Source organism: Xiphias gladius, chromosome 8 (assembly GCF_016859285.1).
Source record: "Xiphias gladius isolate SHS-SW01 ecotype Sanya breed wild chromosome 8, ASM1685928v1, whole genome shotgun sequence".
NCBI classification, from domain to species: domain Eukaryota; kingdom Metazoa; phylum Chordata; class Actinopteri; order Istiophoriformes; family Xiphiidae; genus Xiphias; species Xiphias gladius.
The window spans coordinates 2,570,959-2,596,439 of record NC_053407.1 but is presented as its reverse complement, the minus strand read 5'-3'; the positions used below and the strand labels follow the sequence as shown (position 1 = coordinate 2,596,439).

General features: G+C 38.6%; 2 protein-coding genes across 3 annotated transcripts in view; both read right to left on the bottom strand.

Moving 5' to 3' along the window:
• The window catches only part of sntb2 (syntrophin, beta 2), a 38,532-nt gene extending 27,026 nt beyond the window's left edge, over window positions 1-11,506 (bottom strand). Inside the window, exon 1 of the mRNA XM_040132539.1 lies at window positions 10,527-11,506. Coding sequence (XP_039988473.1) covers window positions 10,527-11,256 — 730 coding nt within the window. The 5' untranslated portion in view covers window positions 11,257-11,506. The remainder of the gene's footprint in view (window positions 1-10,526) is intronic.
• A 4,037-nt stretch (window positions 11,507-15,543) lies between these two features.
• The window catches only part of spire2 (spire-type actin nucleation factor 2), a 40,337-nt gene continuing 30,399 nt past the window's right edge, over window positions 15,544-25,481 (bottom strand). Inside the window, exons 13-15 of one of the 2 annotated variants that reach the window (XM_040134243.1) lie at window positions 24,233-24,266; window positions 21,891-21,988; window positions 15,544-17,036 (exon numbers count right to left, since the gene is read on the bottom strand). In XM_040134243.1, coding sequence (XP_039990177.1) covers window positions 16,601-17,036; window positions 21,891-21,988; window positions 24,233-24,266 — 568 coding nt within the window. In that variant the 3' untranslated portion in view covers window positions 15,544-16,600. The remainder of the gene's footprint in view (window positions 17,037-21,890; window positions 21,989-24,232; window positions 24,267-25,481) is intronic. The other variant, XM_040134244.1, reaches the window with a different exon arrangement.

The window sequence follows — 25,481 nt, the reverse complement described above, 5'->3', positions numbered from 1 at the left end:
TGAAACATGACACTGTGACAGTGATCCAGCACACACAACATCAGGACCAGGACCGAACTGAAGGGGCTAAGTGGAATTCAGCGATCATTTATTTTAAAATGATTTCACACCTGTGTTTTTCCTACATTGACATGTCAAAATCTCTTCCATGAAAAAGGCCTCCTGCACCCTGTGTTTGAGTGCTGTCTAAACGTACCGTATTCAAACAAGAAATGGGCAAAGTTTAAACCTTTTTTCGTATTGGCGCCAATACAATACATAACATGAAACCAAACCTTATTTTTGGGAATATAAACACGTTTTTAAAGCCCTGTGCACCGCAACAGGTGCTTTCATTCATTATGGCTGATTGAATGTCTACTCAGGTTGAAGGAGGAAATAATATGAGGTGATTAACTCAGTGGACATACAAAAATGATGAAAGTATCATTTGCTCCATCCAAATGGGTGCACAATAGCTAACTGGGGAGTGAGGTAGATGTCAGTAAAGCAGCCTGTACACACCCATAGAGTCCTGGGGCCTTTACTATGAAGCAAGTTCAGCATACCCAGGATACCTTTTCGTTTTCCGGTGAAGCCAGATAACCTGTATCATGAAGCCGGTTATCAACTGGCTCAGTTAACTCTGGGTTTTCCTATCGGGCTCTGAGCATGTTCATCTGAAAGAGGCAGAGTTCGGCATTATAAGTCTTGTAATGACCAAGAAGGGGCTTGATAAGAGAGGTGACCAATTAGTTAATATGATAAGAGAAGAAACGTTGATACCTAGAGGTAAAAATTTGGTTATAGCAACAGCCAAAAGTGATATTTGGTCTGATGATGAACAAACTATTATGAATAAATATGAATAAAAAAATGAAAGATAAAAGTAATGTCAAACTATTTCTGCAGCAAAACCAGAGAGGAGAGAAGTGAGGTAGTTCATGTCTGATCAGGTCAATCTGACTGGCATGTTCATTTATAAACAAGGGACATATTTAACATTGTACGGATAATATTCCTAATAAAATATATATGTCCAATTATGGTTGCAGCGTCTCTTCGTGTAATACTGAGCTGCAGTGATATGATAAGAGTGTAAAATCATTGACACTGTTAGAATCAAAGAATCTTTGTGCAATGAAAATTAAGCTATAATAGTTATTATGTCGTCATTTAGTGTGATAAACTCTCCCTCCTTTTGTTAGAAGCTCTATTTTAAAACCAGAGTGACACATGGAAAGCCTCAAACAGCAGAACAATTCTACAGAATTATACAAATATCTATTGCTCTTTATTATTTGTCACTTTATTGTAAACTCTTTTGTCCATGTTGGGATCTTGTAGGAATGATGACTCTAGTTTTCCAGTGATCTGATTGGCCAGTATTTGGGGTGTTGACAGGTTTTGATCTGATCCTCTGAAGTTACCCTGCTCTGGAGCAGGTTTGGTGTGCAACATAAGTTATCATGGTGATTTACGTAAGAAGTGAACCACCGTCATAACCCAGAAAATCCAGGGTTAAACCTGAAGTTACCTCGCTAACCACAATTCCTGCTTAGTAGTGCAGGCCTCTGAGAAGAGCTCTAATCAGTGAAAACAAGTGAAATCCTGTGCAGCTGGACTATGTGTTTCCTTTAACCCCCATTTTACAAAATTGATTTAATTTTGCCAAACTGCTCAATGCAAAATAATAAATTTCGCCAAAATAAATTACAGAACACAAAGCCTTGCGTACTCTGATGACGAAATTTACACCACTCAGACCTGAGCGGCCCCTCACGTACTTGCGGATCAGCAAAGTATAACGCTAGCCTAACGCTAGCTAACATCAACTTTTAATGTAGCAGACCGTCTAGTGTCGAGTGCTCTGGGTTCTTAGCAGGGAGTCGTTTCTTGCACAAATCTCCCATGCACAGAGAAACTAAGTAATAAATCATGATGTTTCATAGTGTTAGACTTTATTCAAACATCACGTGAGCAGTCTAAACAAGTGATGTGACTTCCATGTGCTGTGACTGGTATCAGATGATGTCGTTGTTATCTACTTCCTAAACACAGAGGGTCTGGAATGGTGCTTTTGATTTATTGTTCCCATCCTTGCCACATTTGTGGACTGCCTCACTGTTCAAGATGCGTTTGCATCAGGCAAGGATGGATAACATCAGCAACAACTACTACAACAACAATAATAATAATAACAATAACAACAACAACAACAATAATAATGATAATGTTAATGGCATCCCTATTATTTACTGTACTCTTCAATTATGTAAATATTTACCTAATATCTTGTAGTGTAAGTGAATGATTGAAATTTGTTTTTATTCTAAGTGTTGCAATATAGGGCCCCTATAATTATTTAATCATTAAATTTTGGAGAAAAAAAATATATATATATTTTTGTTTCTGGCTGCCGGGCCAGTGAGGACAAAATGTTACATTGGACACTGAATACACAAGACGGCATGGCAGTATAATCACATACTATAGTGGACAAACTGTCTCTCACACAAAAATCATAACAAGAAAAGCTATTCCCTTGATCCCTCAAACACAGAGTAACACCTGTGCCCTCCTATTTGTTGTCCTCTAACCTGGTTCAGAGAAAAAACCTTTGGGAAATCATGCAGTTGAGGTGTAAACACGAGTGTACTCATCTGCAACACCAAACTGTAACATTCATGAAATTACACGTCATTTTTCTAAAGGTCAGTGTATGGCCTAAAAGAATATTTGAATATGTGAGCCAACTTTTTTACATAGGATAAAGCAGATTATAAACAAAACTACTGTAGTGACTGTTAAATATTACAAATGTCAACCCATCATGTTGGCTCTGACGGCACCGATTGGTTTAGCTACAGTTGGTCCTGGTTGAGAGGAAAAGCTAAATGATTTCTGATGTGGTGGATATTTACAAACCATCTGTGGCCTGTGAGTTACTTACACAAATAAATAGACAAACCTTCCTATGTGACAGGATGCTATGACTAAGGTCAACAGAGGCAAAAGGCAACAGGCCAATTACAGCTTGGAGGCTGTTTCATGATGATGTAAGGGAAACGCAACGCAGCAGCAGAGAAGGCAGTGCAGGTTGCACCAATTAACCTATTTCCTCTCTTATTTTACAAGTTAAGGGTGCGAATTAGGGCTGCAACTAACTGTTATTTTTCATTGATTAATCTGTTGATTATTTTATTGATTCGTACTTTTGTCAATGAAATCTTATCACTAGTGTAAATACCATCTTAATATACTGCAATTATCAAATCAGAAATTATACATTTTCATTACAGAAGAGGGTGTTGTCAATATTACCTGATGCAACTATTATAATGATTCATACTGTTTGTTGAGTGATAAACATCCAAATGCATTAGCATCTACATCATATGAAATATTTAAGTCACATAAAAATGGTCAATGATGTACTTATGCTAAATTCATGCATTTGCTAGATTTTGGACTGTACGTAAGTGTTTATCCCAGGAACAAATATACTCTATCAAACAATTTTCTGTTTATTTCAAAGCAGAATTAATACATTTTTCTGTCTACTTGGGAGTATATCACCAAAAGATTAACATTACAAACATATTTGAAACTTCAGTTTAGTTCTGGGAAAATATAGAACATTGAGTTTATCAGAGATTAAAAATAGCTTCCTGTTGCATCTGGAAATACGGTTGATGAGGGGTGAAACAAAACAGCGAAGTTGTGCGTCATAAAACAATGAGCTGAAAGGTGCTAGAATGCTATATAGAGATGAAGGAAACTGCAGATTTGAAGATATTCTCTGTGGGTTTGTCACTGCAAGTGACTTCTTTCAAATTACACAGTCATTGAGAATATTGATTAGTGCAGCTTTAAACGGTCAGTTAATCTAAATTACAAACAAATATATTGTCTAAAGTGGTATCCAGCTATGCAGATATTTTTGAGATTTTAGATATTTGCTTCTCCATCCATTCCCAACACAACTGAGGTCAATGCTTCCAAAAGCAATGAAAAATGACACCTGAGAAATTAAACAGCAACATCTCTTTACAGAAACAATGATTAGTTACTGTGGAAGCCAGTGTGTACAGTTTACATTAAAACTACTCTCTAAATAGTCAGATATTTTAATTGTTTTGGATGCCACAAAATCTCACATGTCTCAGAGACAAATATCTCAAAACTTTGATACATAAAACAAAAACTATGTACATTGGTAGGCACCAGAATTGCTAAGAGGAAACATATATCTTTTTTAAATTGGGTTAGCTGACCATATAAGAAATGTACTTTAAACAAATGGTTATTTAAAATTATTAAAATTTTTGTACATTTCTATAAAACTTCCTGAATTTGACAAAACAACTTGGACTTTTACTGGAAATATCAAATTTGTTACTTTTCTAATCTGTATCTGTACTGTGGTTGTATGACCATTAGCATTGTTAAAAAAGTGCTTATTTTATTTCCTTATTCAGAGAGCATTTACTAACTTCAATGTTAGCTAACTTCAAGAAATAATAACTTGTCTGGCATTAATCATTTTTATGAGGCCTTTATGAGGCTTCTAGTCATATGAATGGATACCAGAGACATATCTGCAGATGGATATCAAAGGTAGTGGAGTTCATACTGAGACAGAGACAAACTGGCATGGCCTAATTCAGGCTGTGCAGACTTATGCTGCGTGGCAGATCTCAGCCTTTGAGGACAGCAACCAACACAGTAAACGGACAGTCGGTTAGTTTTGGCCCCGGAACAAAAGAAAAGAACTGTTCTTCATCAGGGCTGTCCCCGTTTCATCAATAGCCTCTGTGTCTGGTATGTGCTGTTTTTATTCCTCCAATTACTCAAACAAAGGGCTAATCCTGCATCTTCTCCACTTCTCCTGCACCACTGACTAGCAGGCTAACCCAAAAGGACACAAGGGACTGCTGCAGGAAACTTCAACTAATCATTTGGAAATATGGGATATTATGTCTGTCAGTCAGCTGGTGATGGGAGGGGGAGTGTCATGTCTGGGACATGTATGGCATGTGTTAATGGGGCAGTTTAAGAGGAGCTCAGTCATTCATTCCTATTGCCTTCAAGAGTGAAACCAGTATTAAGACTCATTAATATGACACTTGAAATTTAGCTCAAGTGCCTCCCATTTCTCTTGATCATCTTTGAGATGTTTCTACATCTTAATTGGAGTCCACCTGTGGTAAATTCAATTGATTGGACATGATTTGGAAAGGCACACACCTGTCTCTATAAGGTCTCACAGCTGACAATGCATATCAGAGCAAAAACCAAGGCAAAGTGGCCTCCATAATTCTTAAATGGAAGAAGTTTGGAACATCCAGGACTCTTCCTAGAGTTGGCTGCCTGGCCAAACGGAGCAATTGGGGAGAAGGGCCTTGGTAAGACAGGTGACCAAGAATCCGATGTTCATTCTGGCTGAACTCCAGAGATCCTGTATTGAGAAGGGAGAAACTTCCAGAAGGAAAACCAGCATTGCAACACTCCACCAATCTGGGCTTTATGGCAGAATGGCCAGATGGAAGCCTCTCCTCAGTGAAAGACACATGAAAGCCCACTTGGGGTTTGCAAAAAAGCACATAAAGGACTCTCTAAATGTGAGAAAAACCATTCTCTTGTCTGATGAAACCAAGATTAAATTGTTTGGCCTAACGTCTGAGAGAGAGCAGCAAAATACCTTACCAATAACAAAGAAACACTGGCAACCAGAGATGAGACAATATGCTTACCACAGCAGGTCAGCACATAAATGTCCACTCGCTAATGTTACTCAAAAGAAATTTTACTCAAGTGGAAGAAAACTAAACTGTGTCAAAATTTACTCAGAAAAAATACAAAATAAGTCAATTAAAATGCACTCTGAGTAAACTTTACTGCGTTACATTTTTAAAAGTGGGTTGGAGAGGGGTAAAAAATGTTATATGGTGATAATAATAATATATGAACAAACTATTAAATAAATTAAAGAACATTTTAAGGCTACCAGGTGTATATGAATTGGTATTTCAATGCATATTTGCCGCTCCCAGGTGAGAACTACACAGAAAGAAATCAATACATTTCAGTCAGGAACTTTGCAGCCTGTGCATACAACTGATAATTACAAATATAACCCCAGCTGTCAGTTTATTAGGTACATTCAGCTAAAACTAAGGCAGTCTAATAAAACAGTCCTGCAATAAATCCTCCTTCATGAAGGTTATAATGTTCAGTTTTTATTAAAATTGTTTTAGAGATGTTGTCGATTCAATCTTTTTGGAGGATGTAGTGTGTGGTGCTGTTGAGCTGTATTGCATCATAAGGCAGTGTTTCTGTTATTTAGCCTATCTTCATTAATACAAATGGGGTGGATAAAATAATAGAAACACCTAGACACCAGGACTTTATGTAGCAGTACGTTTGTGTTGGAGTTTGTATTATTCTTAATTTTGACACCAAGATTTTCATTTTTACTGCAAAAATCAAATCGATCTCCTTGATTACTAATAATCGGTATCGGCTCTGAAAAAAACATAGCTGTCGACCCCTAGACCTGACTGACTAATATGGAGATTTTTGCAGACTACAACAATAATGGGAGAGAAGATCCCACTTGTTTCCTTCACAGTTTTACTTGTTTGGTAAAGTAAGGCTGAAAAAGGCACAAAATTACAAACAAACAAAATATTGTGTAAGACAGCGAAATTAGCTTGTAACAAACAGAAAATCTAAAGTAAATAAAACTTAAGAAAATCAAGATACAGGTAAATGTTCTTGAAATAACATTATTATCTTTTAGACCAGCTCAATTTAAGAGTTGAGTTTTGGCTACTTGGGGACAGTAGAACAAGCTGTAAACACAACATTAATAAATTAGTCGAATTATCAAGTTTCTCTTTACAGATACATCAGATATTAGTGTGTCAACCAACAAGCCACTTTTCTAACTTGTTAGTATACACAGAATATCTTGAAACAAGTTTAATAATCTAGTGCAAATGGTGCTTGAGAAGATTATCTATCTTGGATAAAAACAGATTGAATCATCCTAAAATAAGATAGTGTGGCTTCCTAGAATTGACATTTGTGTTTAATTGTAATTGAGAAAAGAACACATGATTGAGAGCAGTAAGTTGATTTGCAGTTTAAAAAAGATAAATGATCTCAGGCCACAGGCAGATGTTTCAATAAAGTGCTTATGCTGGGTATTAATAGCCATGTACAGAATGCGTGGGCCAAATCTAAGATTGCCAACCCAATCAGGCAATATGCTTCTAATAATTTAATGGTTTGGACTCAAGCTTTATTAAAAAACAAGACTCTGCCCCTGTATTAGATCCATCACATTCTAAGATGTGTTTCTTTACGCTCTCCTCCCTCATGCAGCACCAGCAATAAAAAAAAAAACAACAAATCACTAAAAGTTTGCTACAACTATGGAGCAGCACGAATCATGGAGCTGCCAGTGTTGACCTTTGCCCTAAATATGCACATGCAAACGGATGTCGGGAATGTGGGGCACCTAAGCTAATTGTGAGAATATCTGGGAGTTTATGTATTGTGTACACAGCAAAGTGGTCTGGAAACTCAAGCCTCGTTCTGACTGACTGCTGTTTCTTTCTCAGAGTGGTGGGAGCCAACAGAGACAGAGGGAAACAGGGAGAAAGAGCCAGTCCACAAACAATGCAGCTCACTGCCTGTCAAACTGACAAACAGTGACAAGCAGGTGATACATTCTTCCAAACGGGGGCCTAAGTCTGAACTGTGGCAGGAGGCAGCACATCCTCTTGTCTATGCCTGAGGGTTACTGGAAAAGTTTTTTTATACTGATATCACTTGCAATAGGCCAAATTCAACCAGCGGTTTTGTAATGATACTTATTCCCCTGTTGGACAAAAGCATTTCTACTGTGTTACATTCTGTGCAACATTTGCATGTTTCATTTGTCTATTTAGAGATCTCCATTAGCCAGCGGAAAAAACAGTAACTGACTGTAACAACACAATATTTTGGATCATGTTTTATTAGAGAAAACTGTTGAAAATGTTGATAGCATTTTTACACAGAGCGTAATGGTTTTATTTAAATCAGCATAATGGATTTCTTAATGAGTCTATCACATTCTACGTTTGCTTATTTTGTGAGGTACAAAAAAGTCTCATTTTGACTTGAGAGGAAATGTGTTTCACTTTGATTATGTCCTACAATTCGTGCTTGTCAGTATTCATTCAGTGTTCATTCCAAACCATTAAACACTGCATTTAGCTGTTCCTGGCCTGAAGTTTCCAAACCCCAAAGGCTCTGTGGCTTCCTCCCCCAATTCACTCTTTTCCACTTTGCCAAAAATTGAACAGTTCTACATCAGTGCAGTTTAGTATCAGAGCTCATCTCCATGGAGCTCTGCTGAGTCCCATAATGAGGCAGTAAGTATCTCCTAACTAACACATTTCCCTACTTATAGTATGCTACCTCCATCTACAATATGTATGTTTTACTTTTTATGTGGTATGGTTCTTCCATCTGAAGTTTAGTAGACTTGAAGGATTTTAGATGTGTGGATAGTTCTGTGTTATGCATGCACACCTAAAAACCTTCCGCAGGCCATGTATGTGGAGCTACTAACGTGAATACTATGCATGTGTGATCTACTGATAAGCATTCTTGTAGAAAAAAACCCATGTCAGTAACCTACTTCCAATACCAACTTCCAATAGGAGCTGGTGTTTTTTTAGTGTATAAATGCAGTTTATTGAGCTGCATTAATAATTTTTGGCCACTAGGGGACAGAAAAACATTAACCAGCTAACAAATCATAGCCACCATTCCAGCTCATAGTTATGACTAAAGCATTAACTTATTAACTTACAATATCTCACATTTTAAGTTGTGTTTCTGGAAACAAATGTCAATATTCACTCTCCTTTTAGCTCCACTTTGGTCTGCACCAACTCCACCAATATTGGGCTCTGTAGCTGCTAAAGGTAGTTGCTATCTTTGTCTGTCTGCCATTTAGTGCTGGGCAGGCACATGTCACATAGTGTAGGTTAGTGAGACACTTTTTGCCAGAAACAGCTGCCTACAAGGGTTGATGAGAACTCAGAGACCGAACTATACAGTCAATGTGCCGTTGACTTAAAGCAATTAAGTAGAACAGGATAAGGCTAAAAAAGCTAAAAAGCTCTGCAGAGCTGCAGTGTTAGCTAACAACTCTATCCGATTCTGGCACTGTGAACGACCACTTTCACATTACACACTGTCATTTGATTCAGTGTTATAATACTGTAATAATTATTGATCAATGAAACAGGTTAAATTTAAGATCAATAAGTGGTTTATTTAAAAGTAAGCGATACTTACAATCTATACTGTTTTTTCATTTGTATTAGACAACAAACTCAACAATCTTGAAAACTCAAATTTCAGTCTGCCCTTTAGCAGCAGTAAAAAATTATAGGCTACTGCGTTTACATAAAGATATTGCTTCAGATATTGCCATACTGAATAAAATGCTGACATACTGGTACATAAATCTCATATGTACATGTAATCCTTTAAATGCAGTGAGTACACATTTTATGACTATAGCCTAACTTTTGTCTTTTTACATACAGTAACTGACAACGTTCGTGTATTATATGGTGTCTCGTTTCATATCCTTCACATTGTTCAGTACGTCCCACTGCTGTTCTTTTGGACATTTATACAGTACTTTGATACACTTTGGTAAACTTTCTCATTAGATCTAATTGGTTACATTCTATTTTGTGCAGAAGCAACCACGCTAACTTCCAAACAGATCATTAACATATTTTCCTCTCTCTCTCTCTCTCTGTCTCTCTCCCAGACAGTATCACCGTAGCCACGCAGATACAAATCTCATCTTTTCGTGTTTATCGTGACCCCTTTAGCAGCTCACAGTGATACAAATATTTACAATACAATGTACCTAACTCTAACTGTGACCACAACTGTGGTTACTTTCCTGTTTACACTAATCAGAGGCCTTCATTTTCTGTTGATAATATGTAAGCCCCGCTCCTCCTCCTCCTGGCCATAGATCAACTGTGACTGAAGGTCTTTTTGTTTATGTCAGCGTGTCTGCAGTTGTATCATAACGTGTTATAGAAATAAGGGGGTGTGTGGTGAAAGGTACAGACCACAGAATGCGTTCAAAAGTTCGCCAAACTTTGGCGATAATAGTGTGCATCCTGCTGTCCGTTATTTAAAATGGGGCCAAAGGTATTTTTTGCTGGTGAATGTATTGTCTTCTTACTCAGTCACTCGGAATACACCTTAAGATATGCTTGCATTTAATGTATTTTGTCACTTACACTTATGGGGACAAAGTACCGTGACATATTTCGAGATATATTTTACTACATTTACACTTTTAGGATATATGGTGGTATAATAAGCGCCATACCTTCTCTCACCAAATTGACACCCATGCGAAAAGGTCTCGTGCACAGAGGTGTGTACCCAGACCACAGGAGTCTAATCTTGGCCTTTGAAAATCCCCGCTCTCGCGTTGGCCAACTTACCCTCCAGCGTCACTTCTTTCCCTGCCTTCTTCAGCGCCTGGACCGCAAGGTCGTGCGTTGCCTCCCGGAGGTCGTTCCCGTTCACCGACAGGATCGCGTCACCCACTCGGAGAGCCCGACTCTGGTCGGCAGCGAGCCCCGGGAAGATCTTGGAGATGAGGATGGGCATCCGGTTCTCGCGCCCCCCCTTTATACTTATCCCCAGCCCGCCAGACTCCTGTTTGACAACTCGGACTTTCCGCACAGCTTCCGAAGAACCGTCAAGGCTAACGGGGAAGTCGCCCTGTCTCGACCCGAAGCTGGACCCGGGACTGCCGTAGCTCGAGCTGGGACTTCCAAAGTCGGAGTTTGTGCCGTTATTCGGGTACTTCCCAGAGCTGTTTAGACCATAGTTGCCGTCATATTGACCCCGGCTGACAACACCGCGCCCCGGACTGGCTCTGTGCCCCCGACCCGCGTGGTTCTGGCTCTGGAGTTGGTCTTGACCCGCGGAGGGACCGCGGCTAGGGATCCCCGGACTCGATCCCGGGTCATTTCCGTTCGACATGCCATTTCGCAGGCCCGCCGAAGAGTTGTTGTAGTCCCAATGATTGCTCCCCTGTCCGGTTACGTCCGTTTCGGCCGTTAAAGTCAGCGTTTCACGAGTGAGTTCGGCGGCCACTCGAATCCAGCGGTCGCGGAGCAGAAGGTCCAATTGACCGTTTTTGTCCGCTCTGGTCCAAACTGCCATTCCTGGACGGTTAGCCTGCTCAGAGGCGGGCCGCTATCACACTAAACTCATCATCAACTTTTTCCTCGTTTTCAGAGTGCGCACAAGCAGCAACTAGGCTACACTGGCCCGCGTCGACACACCCACTCACGCTGTGACTGGCAGGGACAGGGAGAGAAAAAACAGGACTCTCAAAAAAGAGGGAAAGGAAAAAGAAAAGAACAACTGGCTGTAATGGGCCAGCCTGAGAGGGCTTGTTGTTGAGTTCAGGATCTATAGCTGCCCGACTTCCACTGTAAAGTTAGCAAGAACAAAACAAGAGAATAGCTGTTCAAATCTTTCAAAATAAAATAAAAGCATAGTACTACTAAATCTGTATTTGGCCAAATTTTAGTGTGGCTAATAAAAACGACCCAAACGTAAACAACCGCAAACATCGTATGATGTCAGACACTTATGGAAAAGCATTTTTTTTGTCTTCACTTTAATTATCTAATTCGACCGGCTTGTTGTCCAAAGCGGTTTTCCTTTAGCCAGTCACCAAATGTGAAATTAATTCTCTCCCTGGTTTTCAAACAACGGATGAAAAAAATCCCCTGCAGTTTAAACCGATAGTCTTAGAGGCAAATTGGTGGTTTGTGAGGGATACCAATTAATGTCATTTCCCTTAAACTGCTAAGAGTGGGATCTGACTGTTGATCAATGTTATTATCTATTTTACCTGTCATTGCAGCACGCTACTTGGGCTCATTGGAAACAGTGAAAAACAGGGTTTAGATGCATCAGTCCGCCAGGTTTTGACAAGAGATAAGATAAGATTTCATTGGTGTCCAGGGGAGGGAATTCATGTGTTTTGGCAGCTCAAAACACAGGCCACGAGGAAAGAAAACAGATGAAGAACTATTTTCGTTAATTACATGTGTAGAACAAAACAGGAGGTTAAATAAGCGACATTTAAAAGCTCTATACACTATAGATTACAATATCAGGCTTCAAATATCTGTGAAAATATTTGCCAGTCCACTTTAATGCACCTCCGAAAGCCTTATTGAGGTAAGGTAAGTGAAGGGTGTGTTGGAACCTGGAGCAATAAAGAAATCGACACAGTGTGATGCATTGATCACGGGTGTACCTTGTAGTACACACAGAGAGGTAATGAATGCACCATTACAATAGTTTGTTAGTTTTGCACTTTTATTTTGAAAGCAAAATCACCCAACTCCCCCTGACAGTCTGTGTAATTAAGGGTGGCTTCGTGCAGCTTGTCTGAAGAGTGGACTCGGTGCCGGATGACAGACAGTCGACAGCCAATAGACATGTAGACCTGTAGGTTATTTATTCATGATGATACAGGCGGGCCGTCCGTGGACGCATTAGAGCTTTAGAGCTCCAACTGGGGGGAAAAGCCTGCCTAAGTTCATTCACTGTGGTGTCTTTGTTAATGGACACAGCTACCTACTATGAACTTTAATTTCATATTCTGGAGGATTTCATTGTCATTCACATAAGTAAAAAGGCAAATGGAAGTGCTCCGTTGTATCTGCTGTTGTTACCTCTAAACTGAAACAAATTGGTGTCCACATTAGAAAACAGTTTTCATTTATAATTGTCAAAACAATTTTAGTGTTTCAAAAAACAATGATGTAATCATCACAAGAAAAATGAGCCGTGATGTTGAGATGACAAAACATTTACACAAGAAAACTAAGAAAAAATATGGCTGGACAGCATATCCTGGTTCTGAATGCGAATACATTATGGGAAAGTTCTTGTATTTAATACATTTCTCTATTCAGATTTTTTAATGTAGCCTAATGTAGATAATCACATGGTGACCAGGTGTTGAAAATCCTGGACATAATAAGCATATCTTCCATGGATTTTAACTGAGTAAATTTAAACAGTAGCTGCAATGCAGGGATACACAATTTTGCACACCAACAGGTTTGCCCTCCAATGGAGTCACGACATGGGTTCTTGCCTCATGTGCCTTTGTTCTTCACCTCTAGCAGAGGTGTGGCAGAATCACATCTGCAAGCTGCATGTTGGACTAGCGCTTTCTACATATAAAGAGATAAAGTGCTCCATGAGACTAGCAGCAATTTCCATTGAGGGCAGACAAAATATGTGAAACATCTAAAGTATCAGTATAAATCTATACAATTCAACAGCACCACAACAGCCTCCAAAATAATCATAAATTCGAATCAAAACGGAACATTGGAGCCTTTACAAAGGTAGGATTTATTGCTGGACTGTTGTATTAGATTGCAGGAGGAAAGAGAACATAGCACAACATAGGTTCCACATAAAGGTGTATAATAATTATACTACTACTAATAATAATAATAATGATACTAATAATAATATTAGTTATTATTATTATAAAACAAATACTAATATTTGTATCAGTGGGTGTTGTGCAGGATCATGGGGAGAGTAGGTGGTTTGCAGTCACAGATCCAGACTCTGCAGCACCAGGGGCAGAAATACCTGCAGAAAGTGACAGGAAGAGAGAGGAGAGAGACGAGAAAGCACAAAACTACAGGAGAGCAGAGAAGCCAAATTAAGAGAAGATCAATACCACTCTCATGCCTATATGTTAAGTATGGAAGTAGAGCCAAGACGCAGTTAGCTTACCTTAGCATAAATACTCAAAGGAGGGAGAAACAGCTAGCCCGGCTCTCTCCAAAGTTCAAAAACACTTCTTCCAAAACCTTTAAAGTTCACTAATTAACATGGCTCGGAAGTCACTGCACTAGACTTTTGTTTGCCAGTGACATAGTTCCAGAACGTAACTCCTCATAAAACCACAAACTGTCTTTTTTATATTTCTGTTTGTGTAGGGATTAAACAAACAATAGACAAGGTGTTAATCGGGGAGCTTTAAACTGGGCAGACACTGTGGATTAAGCTTAATTTTAACCCAGAATTAGTCATTGCTGTGTAGTTTTAGAGTCCGGCAGAATGTCTGACAGATTAGTTGTTGTTGGGGGGGGGGGGCAACTATCGGTGATCTGCCTGTTGGACAATTGGATGGATTTCTTGCAGGTCAGAAATTTTGGTTTGAGGAGTTGTTCCACGGTTAGATATCCAACATGGCCGCTGTCAAAAGATCAGTTGGAAACTGTAGTGACCTTATTTTAATAATGTCACAATAGGCAGGCCGGCAGTAGCTCATACAGAAAAAACAGGAACAGAATACATTACAAACCAGTCCAGATCAACCAAAAGTAGTAATATAATAAATGTGAGACACTGGGAACAAATATGAGACATCTAGCCACCCTAACATTGATGGCAAAAGAAATGATTAGATATGATACACTAGCTACCATAAAGTAAGTAAAGTAAGATTGGCAAAAATAACATAAAATAAAAATAAAATAACTATAAACAATATATTGTACTTTACATGTTGTGGTTAAAACTGTAGTCTTGAATGAGACTGTGCCGTGATATAAAACTAAACTTAGCTGCAGAACAGGCCTACATTTGCGTCTTCCAGGGCAGATTTTTGAACTTTGAAGGCTGACAGGCTTGTGCTGAGCCAAGGTAATTGCCTCCTGGCTCTCTAACACACAGACATGAAAATGGCATTTACCCTCTCATCAAACTCTCAGAAAGAAACATATTTCCCAAACTGTTGAACTATTTCTTTGATCCCATAGTAACCACTCTGAAACTGCTTTGCATTTGAGGTGGAAACCTCCACCTGTCTGAATAAGTACAGCCATGTAACGTACAGAACCAGAAAGCCGGGATCTGAATGATTGTAGAGGTCTGGAAAGAGGTCCTGGAACATGACTTAAATTTTAGATTGTTGGGGGCAGAGGCTCCCGGTATGGACTGTTGTCAGGGTGCCCAGATGTTTCTAGCTATGCCCCTTCCAAGAAGTGTATCATACAGATATTAGCACATTGACATTCATAAATCTTGCCAAAGCTGATAGCTTCAACCTAATTTGTAATCAAGAACTTCCCCGCTCAGCAGCAACCTGAAATCGGTTACTTTTAAACTGTATTCTCTTATTCAGGGCTTTCTGATCATAAGTATTTTCTGTGATAAAGGAAAACTGCTTTTAATCAGCTTTAAAGAGTATAGTCATCTGCTATTAGTTTAGCATTTTTAAATTATTATATCTTACAAAAAATATTTTTTTTTCTTTCTTTTTCATCCATCACTGAAACAACATGATTTTCCAATTATTTGTGAGGTGCAGCTCTATGACCACTGAAGCTGTTTTGTGGCACAGAACAGCTGAACACAGCATGCAGAAGTGAACAGTAAAACTGGTCGTGTTTGTCATTAGATTTTATTGCAGTTGAAGTTTACTTAGTGTTTACAAAACCAGAGCAGATTGCAGGCGTCCTTGGGGAGTGAGAGAGATGGGAGTTTCATCTTCTCGCTTCACATCAGCATCATCAAGCTGCATCAGCTCAAGATGCAGTCTGCAGCTTCACCCCATTACATTCACAGTGTCATCACTATCATACCTCAGCTATACCTGGGACTTTAAAAGCATGTCTAAAATGCAAAATTTATGCAGCAGCCATTCGTTACAATTCCCTTTTTGAATGATTAAAAATAAAAGTTATTATGCTGGGTGTGAGCTTATAATTTTACAATTCTGTTTTGTGTTTCTCTAAGTTACATTCATGACAAAAACAAGGCAACCACAGAGAGCTAAAATGGTACGGTTACATGTTGACTAAATTCTGGTCAGCTTTTATCTCCATCAAACTACCACCAGCCAAATCCACCACCATCTTCTCTCTCACAGTGGATAACCCCCTACCCATCAGTATTTTCCTCATCTGCCCTCTCCTTCCATATGCTTTCCTCCCAACAGCTATAAGCGTCAGGCAGTTAAGTCATGGTGCGGTAGACAAGGCAGATACAGACAAAACTGCTTCTTACTTAAACCCTATAAAGTGAAGAGGGGGCTCTGTGTGTGTTTGTGTGAGTGAGCACACTGGCTGGGTGAGATGGTGAGATATGGAAGATAATGTTGGTGGGAACTGGATGATGGAGGATGTGATGGTGGGGTAGAGTTGCTATATTCTTACTAAAAAGAGTTCTATACAGCTCCAGAAAATGTATTTTAGTTTTATATTGTATATCATAGCATAACCATTAAATAATGCATTTAATACTTTAACCCAGCAATATTTTAAGAACGCTGAAGGGTCCTCACAGGATTATGTATTCTCATTCACTATGTTCATTTATTTGAACTATTGAGACTGGTCATTGAGGTCATTACTGCTATGCATGTACCCACTAGAACCCTTAAAGAACCCTACTTTTTTCTGTGCGTGTGTGTGTTTGTGTGTGCACGCGCAGTGTAGTGCAGTAGCAAAACTCATTCAGGAGTGTGTGTGTAGGCAGAAAGGCATAAAGTGTCAATCTGCTCATTCACATTGTTGATCGTCTTGGTGTGGAGCTGCAGAGAAGAAGGTGGCAGTGACGCATGATGTCGCTGTTGTTGATGATGGGACTGGGCAGGTAACTGTGGGTAAGGTGGAGGGTGACGCTGAAGGTGAGGTTGGGGAGGGTTTGGTTGAGGGCAAATCTCGAGGTGGGATTGACGTTGCAGCTGTGTTCTCTGAGCAGTGGCAGCAGCTTTGGCCTCCCTCTTGGGAGTGTTGTTGAGAATGTCCAGGCTCCGGCGACTGGAGAAGATGACATCGGCGACGAATTTGGTGCATTCAGCGCAAATGTCCCGCAGCGTGCAGCCGTTAGCGTAGAGGTGGGGGAACTCCTCCTCCACTGAGTGGCGGGATAAACTGCGCAGGGACCTGCAGAGGTACAAGGAGGATTGGAGAGTTTTTATATTTTATATGAAGAATACAGGTGTATGGAAGAAGGTAAACCTACCAGGTGATCAAGGTATTGAACAAATTCATAAGCTCACTCAGTAGTCTTTGTCTGTGAAAATAACCCTTGTGATCTCAGTAGAGTTACCTTGGCTTGGGTTTACAGACCAATCATTTTTAACTGGGATGTGTAAAGTTCGAAAGACATGTTAATCAAAAAGGGAAGCTCTATGGCCATCTCATAGGTGCCTTCAAAAAAGAAACAGTTGGAAGCAAGGTTAGCTAGAAGATCTGTAGTGATCTATGTTCCCTAGCTGGCAAACCTGTTAGCGGTTATCTTGCCAGCCACAATAGTTCGCAGAGTAACCTCAAAGTACCTGTGCTTCCAACACCACCCATGCCCCAAGTATGGGTGCTGAACTCTGCCTTGCCAATTTTTGCTGTGACCAGGCCTTGATAAAAATATTCTATTGGGTTAGATGGAAAATGTAGGATCCAGCATTTTAGAAGTCCAACTAAGGGACTAAAAGCCACGATATCTTGGTCATTGCTCATTTGAATTTGGTCATTTTATTGTTAAATCCGTCTCTTGTGATTCCTCAACTTTACAAATGTACTAATACTAATGTCAAATTGCTGGAGTAGTCTTATTAGTTTTATTTTCATAAAACTTATAAGAAAAATAAAACTAGAGACCATCATGCGATGGGATCACACCAGCCGTGACGCCCACCAACATGTTTACGTTCCGACCCATTAGTACTCAGTAGCCATTACTACATTACTGACAGGTGTCGCAGCTGGTGTGATCCCATTTCAAGATGTCTTAGAGTGGACAGGAATGATTGAAACTGGGATATCAGAAATCTGTGACTTAAAACAAAAGTGGGACAGGGGCATAAAAGGGGGGGCCAATAGCCCCTTTCCTGCTTCCAACACATTTACTTCCACCGCCCAAACCTGTCTTCAAACTTGGCCTTCATTTTGATCTCAACTACACACCTGTAAAGTTTCATGAAGGCATCTTTCACGTTTGTGATGCTATCGTTGTGACAAAATCCGTCCACAGACAGATACACAGACAGACATATAAACACCTGCCAAGGTACTCAAAACCACCTCTGTGGTAGTTCCTGCTAAAGTAAGTGTCTCCAAGACCACATTTTGCCATGATGACACACACCAACAACCAACACACACACTCACAAGGTGAAAACAATATCAGCCCCACTGTCACACCTGGTAATAATGCCATGTCAAAAACAGCCACACTAGACTTGATCTCATTTGCCTTTTTAAGCTTATTTACAGTGAAAGAAATATGAAGACAGCATGATAAATTGTGTAACAAAAAAAAAAGACTTGTGGTAGGGTGGGAAGATCAGAGCCATTAAAATAACACTACATTTGCTGTCATAAAATCAGCTTTGTCTGTCCTTACAGCTGCAGTTAGTAATATGTAGTATTAGTGACAGGTTTTAGAGAGCGGATCAGCACAACACCATGCCCCCCCCCCAACTCACTGTCTAGCTCTCTTGCTCCATCCTTCTTTCCATCCATTTCTCACTCTCTCTTCCACATCTGTCTTCACACAGGTACAAGGAGTGAGGATATTAATGACAGCTGGATAATTATTACATAATGGCTGCTTAGGGGCCTCCGCACTGCACTGATTATATAACACAAGAGGGGTGGGTGGGAGGTGGACACTAGTGATTGGATTGAGCAGGCAATCTGCGATTGGTTGAGATAAGCACAGAGGCTGTTTCTGCTTAGGTTGGAGAAGGTTAGCAATCAGTGGCTCGAGGGAAGGGCAGATTTAGATAGATTTAACCTGTTCTTAACCTGAGGGGTGCATTTGTCCTTGGATTGAACAAGTGTAGTAATTGGTTGAAAGGTCAAGACAACTTTACTTTGCGTGAACTTTGGAAATAACACACAAAAAGGCAAATTAGTTGTTGCTCTTAAATGGTTCTCCCCATGTCTGGGTAACAACTAATTTGCCTAATAAATAGCCTAATAAATAGCCTCCTTAGCATTAGTAAATAGTCTCATATTGGGTAAGTGTATAGAGACAGAGCCCTATTAGAGGGCCCTGAAGGCTGCACTGTTCATTAAACCTTAGCATATTCAAATATTAACACAGCATTTAGATTATTGGCTATTATTTATTATTATTTATTTGTTGTAGATTTTGGGTCACGGTTCTAGGAATGACAATGTCGGTCCATCAATCTACCACTTTGGCCCAGACTGAAATATCTCAGCAACTACTGGATAGATTGCCATGTAATTTTGTACATGCGCATGGTCCGTTTATTGTGAAATATCTTGACAACTGTTGGATGGTTTGACATGAAATTCAATACAGACATTCATGTTCCAACTCAGGATGAACTGTACTAACTTCGCTGACCCTATGATTTTTATCATCGGTCAAAAATTGAAATTATCCAGTACTTTGGTTCATAACCGAATATCTGCAAAACTGTTGAAATTCCCATCTTTCTGAGCTTTTCATTGTGTTTAGGGCTAATTAGCAAACGTTAGCATGCTAACACACAAAATTAATACTGTACTAATTACACCTGCTTAACAAAATCAGCATGTTAGCATTGTCACTGTATGCCTGCTACCATGCTGACATTAGGCACAGCAGTGGTTTGAGCTTAAGGCTTAGTATAGCCTCACAGAGCTGCTAGCAGGCTCTGGACTCTTAAGTCTTGTTAATATCTTACCAGTAGTGGGGTTAAAAATATAAGGTCTGTCATGATGGTGGGACTGGAGGGAAGGTCATGGGAATTAGAAAGATCTTTCCCTTTAGGAGCATGAATGTACAAATTCCATGCTAATTTATCTAGTCTTACAGTATATTATGAGATAGTTAGCAACATATTCACACTGTATGACAAAAATACTGTCAGTAATAGCCTGAACAAAAATCAATCACATATCAACGGGGTTCAAGAAATTCATTTTTTGGGATGGTCCAGTTTTCCTTCATCATTCCTGGACTGGTAGTATTGTTTTCCATCTGTTGTAGTTGGGAAATCAATGATTCACAGCACTTCCTGAAGAGGTACCCAACATGTATCCTGTCTTGCAGGCCAGTGGAAGGATTTTGCACAGTTTGGCTTCTTCTTCTAGCCTTTTCCAATAGAGCAGGGCTCCATGATCTCACTATAACTGCTAAATGATTAAATTTATTACAATTGCACTCTTTTATATACAGTGTAGTGCAGGATTCAAGTGAATTGGAAAGTGGGCTTGGACTGTTGGACCACATTTTACTTCTAGGTATGTTGCAATCCATTTTACAACAATCTGCCCAAACCTTTTTCAGGCAGGATTAGCCCAGGCCCCAGACTTGCTTTCTTGTTTTCTAACTCTACTAGCTGATGATGTCAGAATTTAGTTCAGAAAAGTTTGAAATTGCGAAATAACATCAATATTTTGTCCAGACACATGGAACAAGAGGACATCTAGTATGCAAGAATCCATTGGAAGCTGTAATTTTCAAATGTCAGGAACCCAATTAAAAACAGGCTTAATAGGTATCACTCGGATAGAAAACCTTAAGGTCAAAATAGTACAAATATCTATCTATGATATAAAACTATTACAGCCAGTGAGAAGTACAAAAAAATTAACTACAGTATTTTCAAAAAATTATTAAATGATAGGGGAGCAATATAACATCTTTCATTTTTTTATACATCTGTAATGAATATTAACACATTCCCATAAAAAGTTTAAAGGAAATTGAAATAATCCTTCTTGGGAAAATATACAGTAAAAATATGTTAAAAAGAGGGTTTTTTTTGGCTAAAAAGCGATGTTTAGCAAGGTCTGTGTAAAAATCCAAAGTTATTTTGAATTTTTATACAAATCCAAATAACTTCTAGATGTGATAGAACTATATTAATACTAAGCAGAATCAAAACTTGATTCCAAGAAATTGAATACTAGTGGAGATATTAATTTTTGAAAATGAAAGATTCTTCTTTTGGATAAAAAGTTATTTATTTCTATTAATGTGATTACTGTAAAAAATTCAGCAACTACCATTTAAATGAAGAAAGCTGCAAATTATCCTAGGCTTTTTCGGATGTTCAATACAAATTTCAACCCAATTCGGTGAAAAATAAGCAATTGGTGAGGCTTAGAATACACATACAGAGAATCGCAAAAATGATGAAATTCTGCTCCAAGGGCCGAACTCAAAAATTCATAAGTCAAAAAGTATTTGGTGTAGAGCTATAGGATTTTGCAAGTTCCCATAAATTTAATAGAAGTTTTTAAATGTTTTTTGTTTTTTTTTTCTCGAGAAAATCCATGACGTGAACTGGGAAAAGTTCTGAATTCTGGGCGAGTTGGCATGGAATGACCCAGATGGATTTTTCCTTCTCAGATTGCTAAATTTAAACATTTTTTTGGTGGCCCTTGAGATGTAAAACTACCCAGTAATTGATGCTTTTTTTTCACAAGCAAAAGCATCAATTACAAAAAAGTCAGAAAAATAAAATTTTTTCCACTTTCCAATTTTGTTTACTTGCAACCACTCAGATTCATCTTGCACCCCTATGGGGCATGGTAGGGTTTGATGCATCGACTGAGCGATAAAAATATCTTCAACCCATTCTGCTAGCTAGGCAAAAATCTTTCATATTTTTATGACTACCTTTTAACTAGTGACATCAAAACTTTGTTGGTTCAGGGGGTATTTATGTACAAATATCTAATTTTAAGTCAGATTTTATAATTTTCTAAACTGCTAATCACAGATAACAGATCTGACAGTCTCTCTGGTGGCTTTATAGACAAACGCAGACTCACTTATAGACCTGGCTTTTGTGTCCATGGCTCTTTGGAGTGCTGTGGAAGCCCACAGTGTACACAGGAATATGGGCCATCTTCTTTGAGGGAATCTTCATCTGGAGCGCAGGAAGAGGCACAACAAGAGGAAAACAATGAGACAGAGATAAGAGAAGAGAAAGAAAGTGTATTGTGACTGGGCACAGCACACTTGTTGGCAAAATACTTTCATACAATTATTTATAGAGTCTCCAAGTACAAGCAATAGATTCAAATGCACAAAGAATAAGGCATCGGCACTGTCACACAAATCACACAGTCACAAATGAACATGTAACCTCAACAATTGCACATATATTTCAATAAAAACAGACCAAAATAATGTTAATTAGCACAAATGAGTAAGAGCGACCCAACAAACATCCGCACTACACGCATAACTTAGAATCACAACACATAAAATCCAAACAGCCTGCTTAAATGTCAAACCTACAGAGCACAGAACCACACATCCGACATGGCCTGGGACTGAGGCAACTAATCAAAACCATCAAAGGAACAACAGAAGAACTGAGTCAACAGAAATACCAGCCACTTTACTAAACTTGACAAACTGAAATAATATGCGAACAAGTGGTAAAATATCCCATTTAAATCAACTCTTTGTATTGATCTACCAAGCAATATATACAGTATACAACAAAACTGAGTACACCCCTGATCAATATCACTAAAATGTTAAGCTATTACAAATCATGTCCTTTGAATACAATTTTATTTTTTTCTAGTCAAAGCCCAAGAAGAATGAGCCAATTAATTTGAAAAACATAAATGTTTGACTAATTAAACTACAATGAAAGGTCCATATTTAAGAGGCAACTGAAAAAATCAGCTCATCCTTTATTAGTGAGATTCCATTCTTTGATTTCTTTTAGTATTTTGTATGTCAACCTTTATTTTTGATGACGGACTTGATCTTCCTGGGCATCGATGATACCAATCTTACACAAATCTGTGGAGAGATGTTCTGCTGCTCTTCACAGATGATTCTTTTCAACTGCTCTTTCCTAGAGGGGTTTTGTTGCTCTACCTTCTGCTTTAAAATACTCCTAAGGTGTTTTAATTGAATTCAAGTCAGGGGACAAATACTTGGTAAGGTCATAGTTTTCTTTTTTTCTTCTTTAAAAAATCTTTTGTGATTTTTGCAGTGTGTTTAGGGTCATTCTCATGTTGGAAATTTCGTCTCCAGTCAAGCTCCTTGAGACTGGGAGTCATCTTTTAATATAGTACTCTGGTATACAAACTTGCATCCATAGTGCCATCTATAAATGTCATCTCCCCCACACCTTTTGCTGTCATGAAGCCCCATATCAGCACACTGCCACCTCCATGTTTCATGGTCAGCACTGTTAAGTCAGTGTGGTAGTCCTGGCCAGGTCCACACCAAACATGCTGGACTCCATCTGATCCATTCAAATTTATTTTGGTTTCATCTGACCAAAGAATGTGCTACTAATGTTCATCAGGCAACTTTTCATATTCTTTGGCAAAGTTTAATCTTGCAGTTTTGTGTCATTTTGTGAGCAATGGCTTTTTTCTTGGATGTCTGTAGAGGTTGACCTCATCAACGTCCTTCACACAGTCTGATCTGTCACTAAAACACCAGTTTTCACAGATAATCCTCATGCAAGGTCAGAAGAACTAACCTGTCTGTTTTTCAATTTGAGGTTGCGTAAATATAGAATTGCGCATAGCGCTGTTTTTCAGGGACTGCCATTGCACCTTCTGTTATTGGTAGTATGGCTCTTCCTGTACCTCCTAACCACTGCTGAAGCTGTGTTTCACCTTATGTTCAGTAGCCTGCTGATGATCTTCTACCCTCTCCCATCTTTATGAACTCTCACAGTCTAGGTTCTTATTGTTCAGGCAGTTCCTTACCACATAGAATCATGTTGCATTAGACACAACCCATGCCAAACTGAGAAAGCTGTGGTGTTCACAGGTTATTTTGTACTTTATTCATGCAATGCGACTTATTTGGAAATCACAGGTGAAATCACTTTTATTGCAATGATCACATGTAAACTGACTTTTGTTGCAGTGGTTAAAGATGTACTTTTGTCTCACCAAGGTTGTATTTTGGGGCCTGTATTTTAAATGTAGTCTATCTAACCTGTTTGTTTTTAATTCTACATAAGATCAAATATCCTACACTTCAACTAAAAAAATAATACAATTATTGTAAGATGACACAGTTTTGAATCATTCAACATTTTAGTGATATTACTTATGGGTATACTCAAGATTTGATGTGCGAGCACAGAATCATACTTCTAAAAATAAAGATGAATTGCCATCACTACCTTTACCTTTGCACTGCAGGAGACACAGACAGATCTGTAAGTGAAACAAAAAATTAATCAATACAACTGCATTCCTGAATGTCAAATGGGTAGAAAGTAAGATATGTTCTAGCCTTTAACAAAAAAATACCACAACAGATCTGTTGGGGTTAATTGGGCTGTTGATCAGAACCACCAACTATAGTTAGTTTGGGTACTCCATTATTTAAGTTGTTAAAATATGCCCTGCGTCAATTTTAGGCTACCACTGCTTAGGGAGAAAAAAAGGAGAGGGGTGCGCTGGAGACTTGTTACTGTTCTTGCAATTTTTACGGCTGCTGCTAAGAGATAATTAAAGTCATAGCTTGCTTAAAGGGAAATTTTGGTTTATTACAATTTGGGTTCTATTTTCACAGTTCTGGCCTTCATTCCTATCGGCAGTTATTACATTGCACTCACAAGTTAATAGCTGAGATTTGACAACGTGGTAAAATCAATGAAAAAAGTCAAATTATAGGTCATAAATTTACATTAAAGAGAAAATGAAGGCAAACAGTAAAATTATTAGTGGTTGCACCAGAAAATTCAGTTCTACCTCCAAAAGTGGTTTAGATAATTTGGCGAATTTGTTGGCTTGCTAACATATTTTGTTGCTTATATTTTGTGCCCTATTGGTCTCTGTTGGAGCGGATTCCAGCAATTACTAGGCGAGTAAAACATGATCAAAACTAATAGAAATGATGGAAAAAAACAATGAAAATAAGACCCAAGTTGTAATAAATTGTAATTACACTTTAATGCCCCTTTAGTTACCACGTATGAAAATATGACTCTTTAAACTTGCTCAATAACAAATAGAGAGACAAATCGTCATTCAAATTATTTCATATTTTAACACAATTTTCTAGTGTTTGTGTCTGAACAACAAACCTACGCCCTATTTCCCAAAAGCATCTTAAGGCTAAAATGATTGTAAAATCCATCTTATCAACCTTCTTAAACTTAAGAGGTGTTTCCCAACCTGCAGGAGAAAGTGTTTTTTCTCCTTTTATTGTTTTTGTTTTTTTAACTCCATACTTTTATCATGAAAACTGATGTTTTTAGTTATAGGATGTTTGATGTAAAATGAGAGATGGTGTTTGAATTAGAAAATAAGAAAAAAAACCTCTCAAATTAATTCAAAAATTGACCTGTCGGTCTCTGTCGTCATTATCCACATCTCCCTCTTCTTGTCTTGCATCTTCATCTCTTCTGGCTGAAACGCCACTTT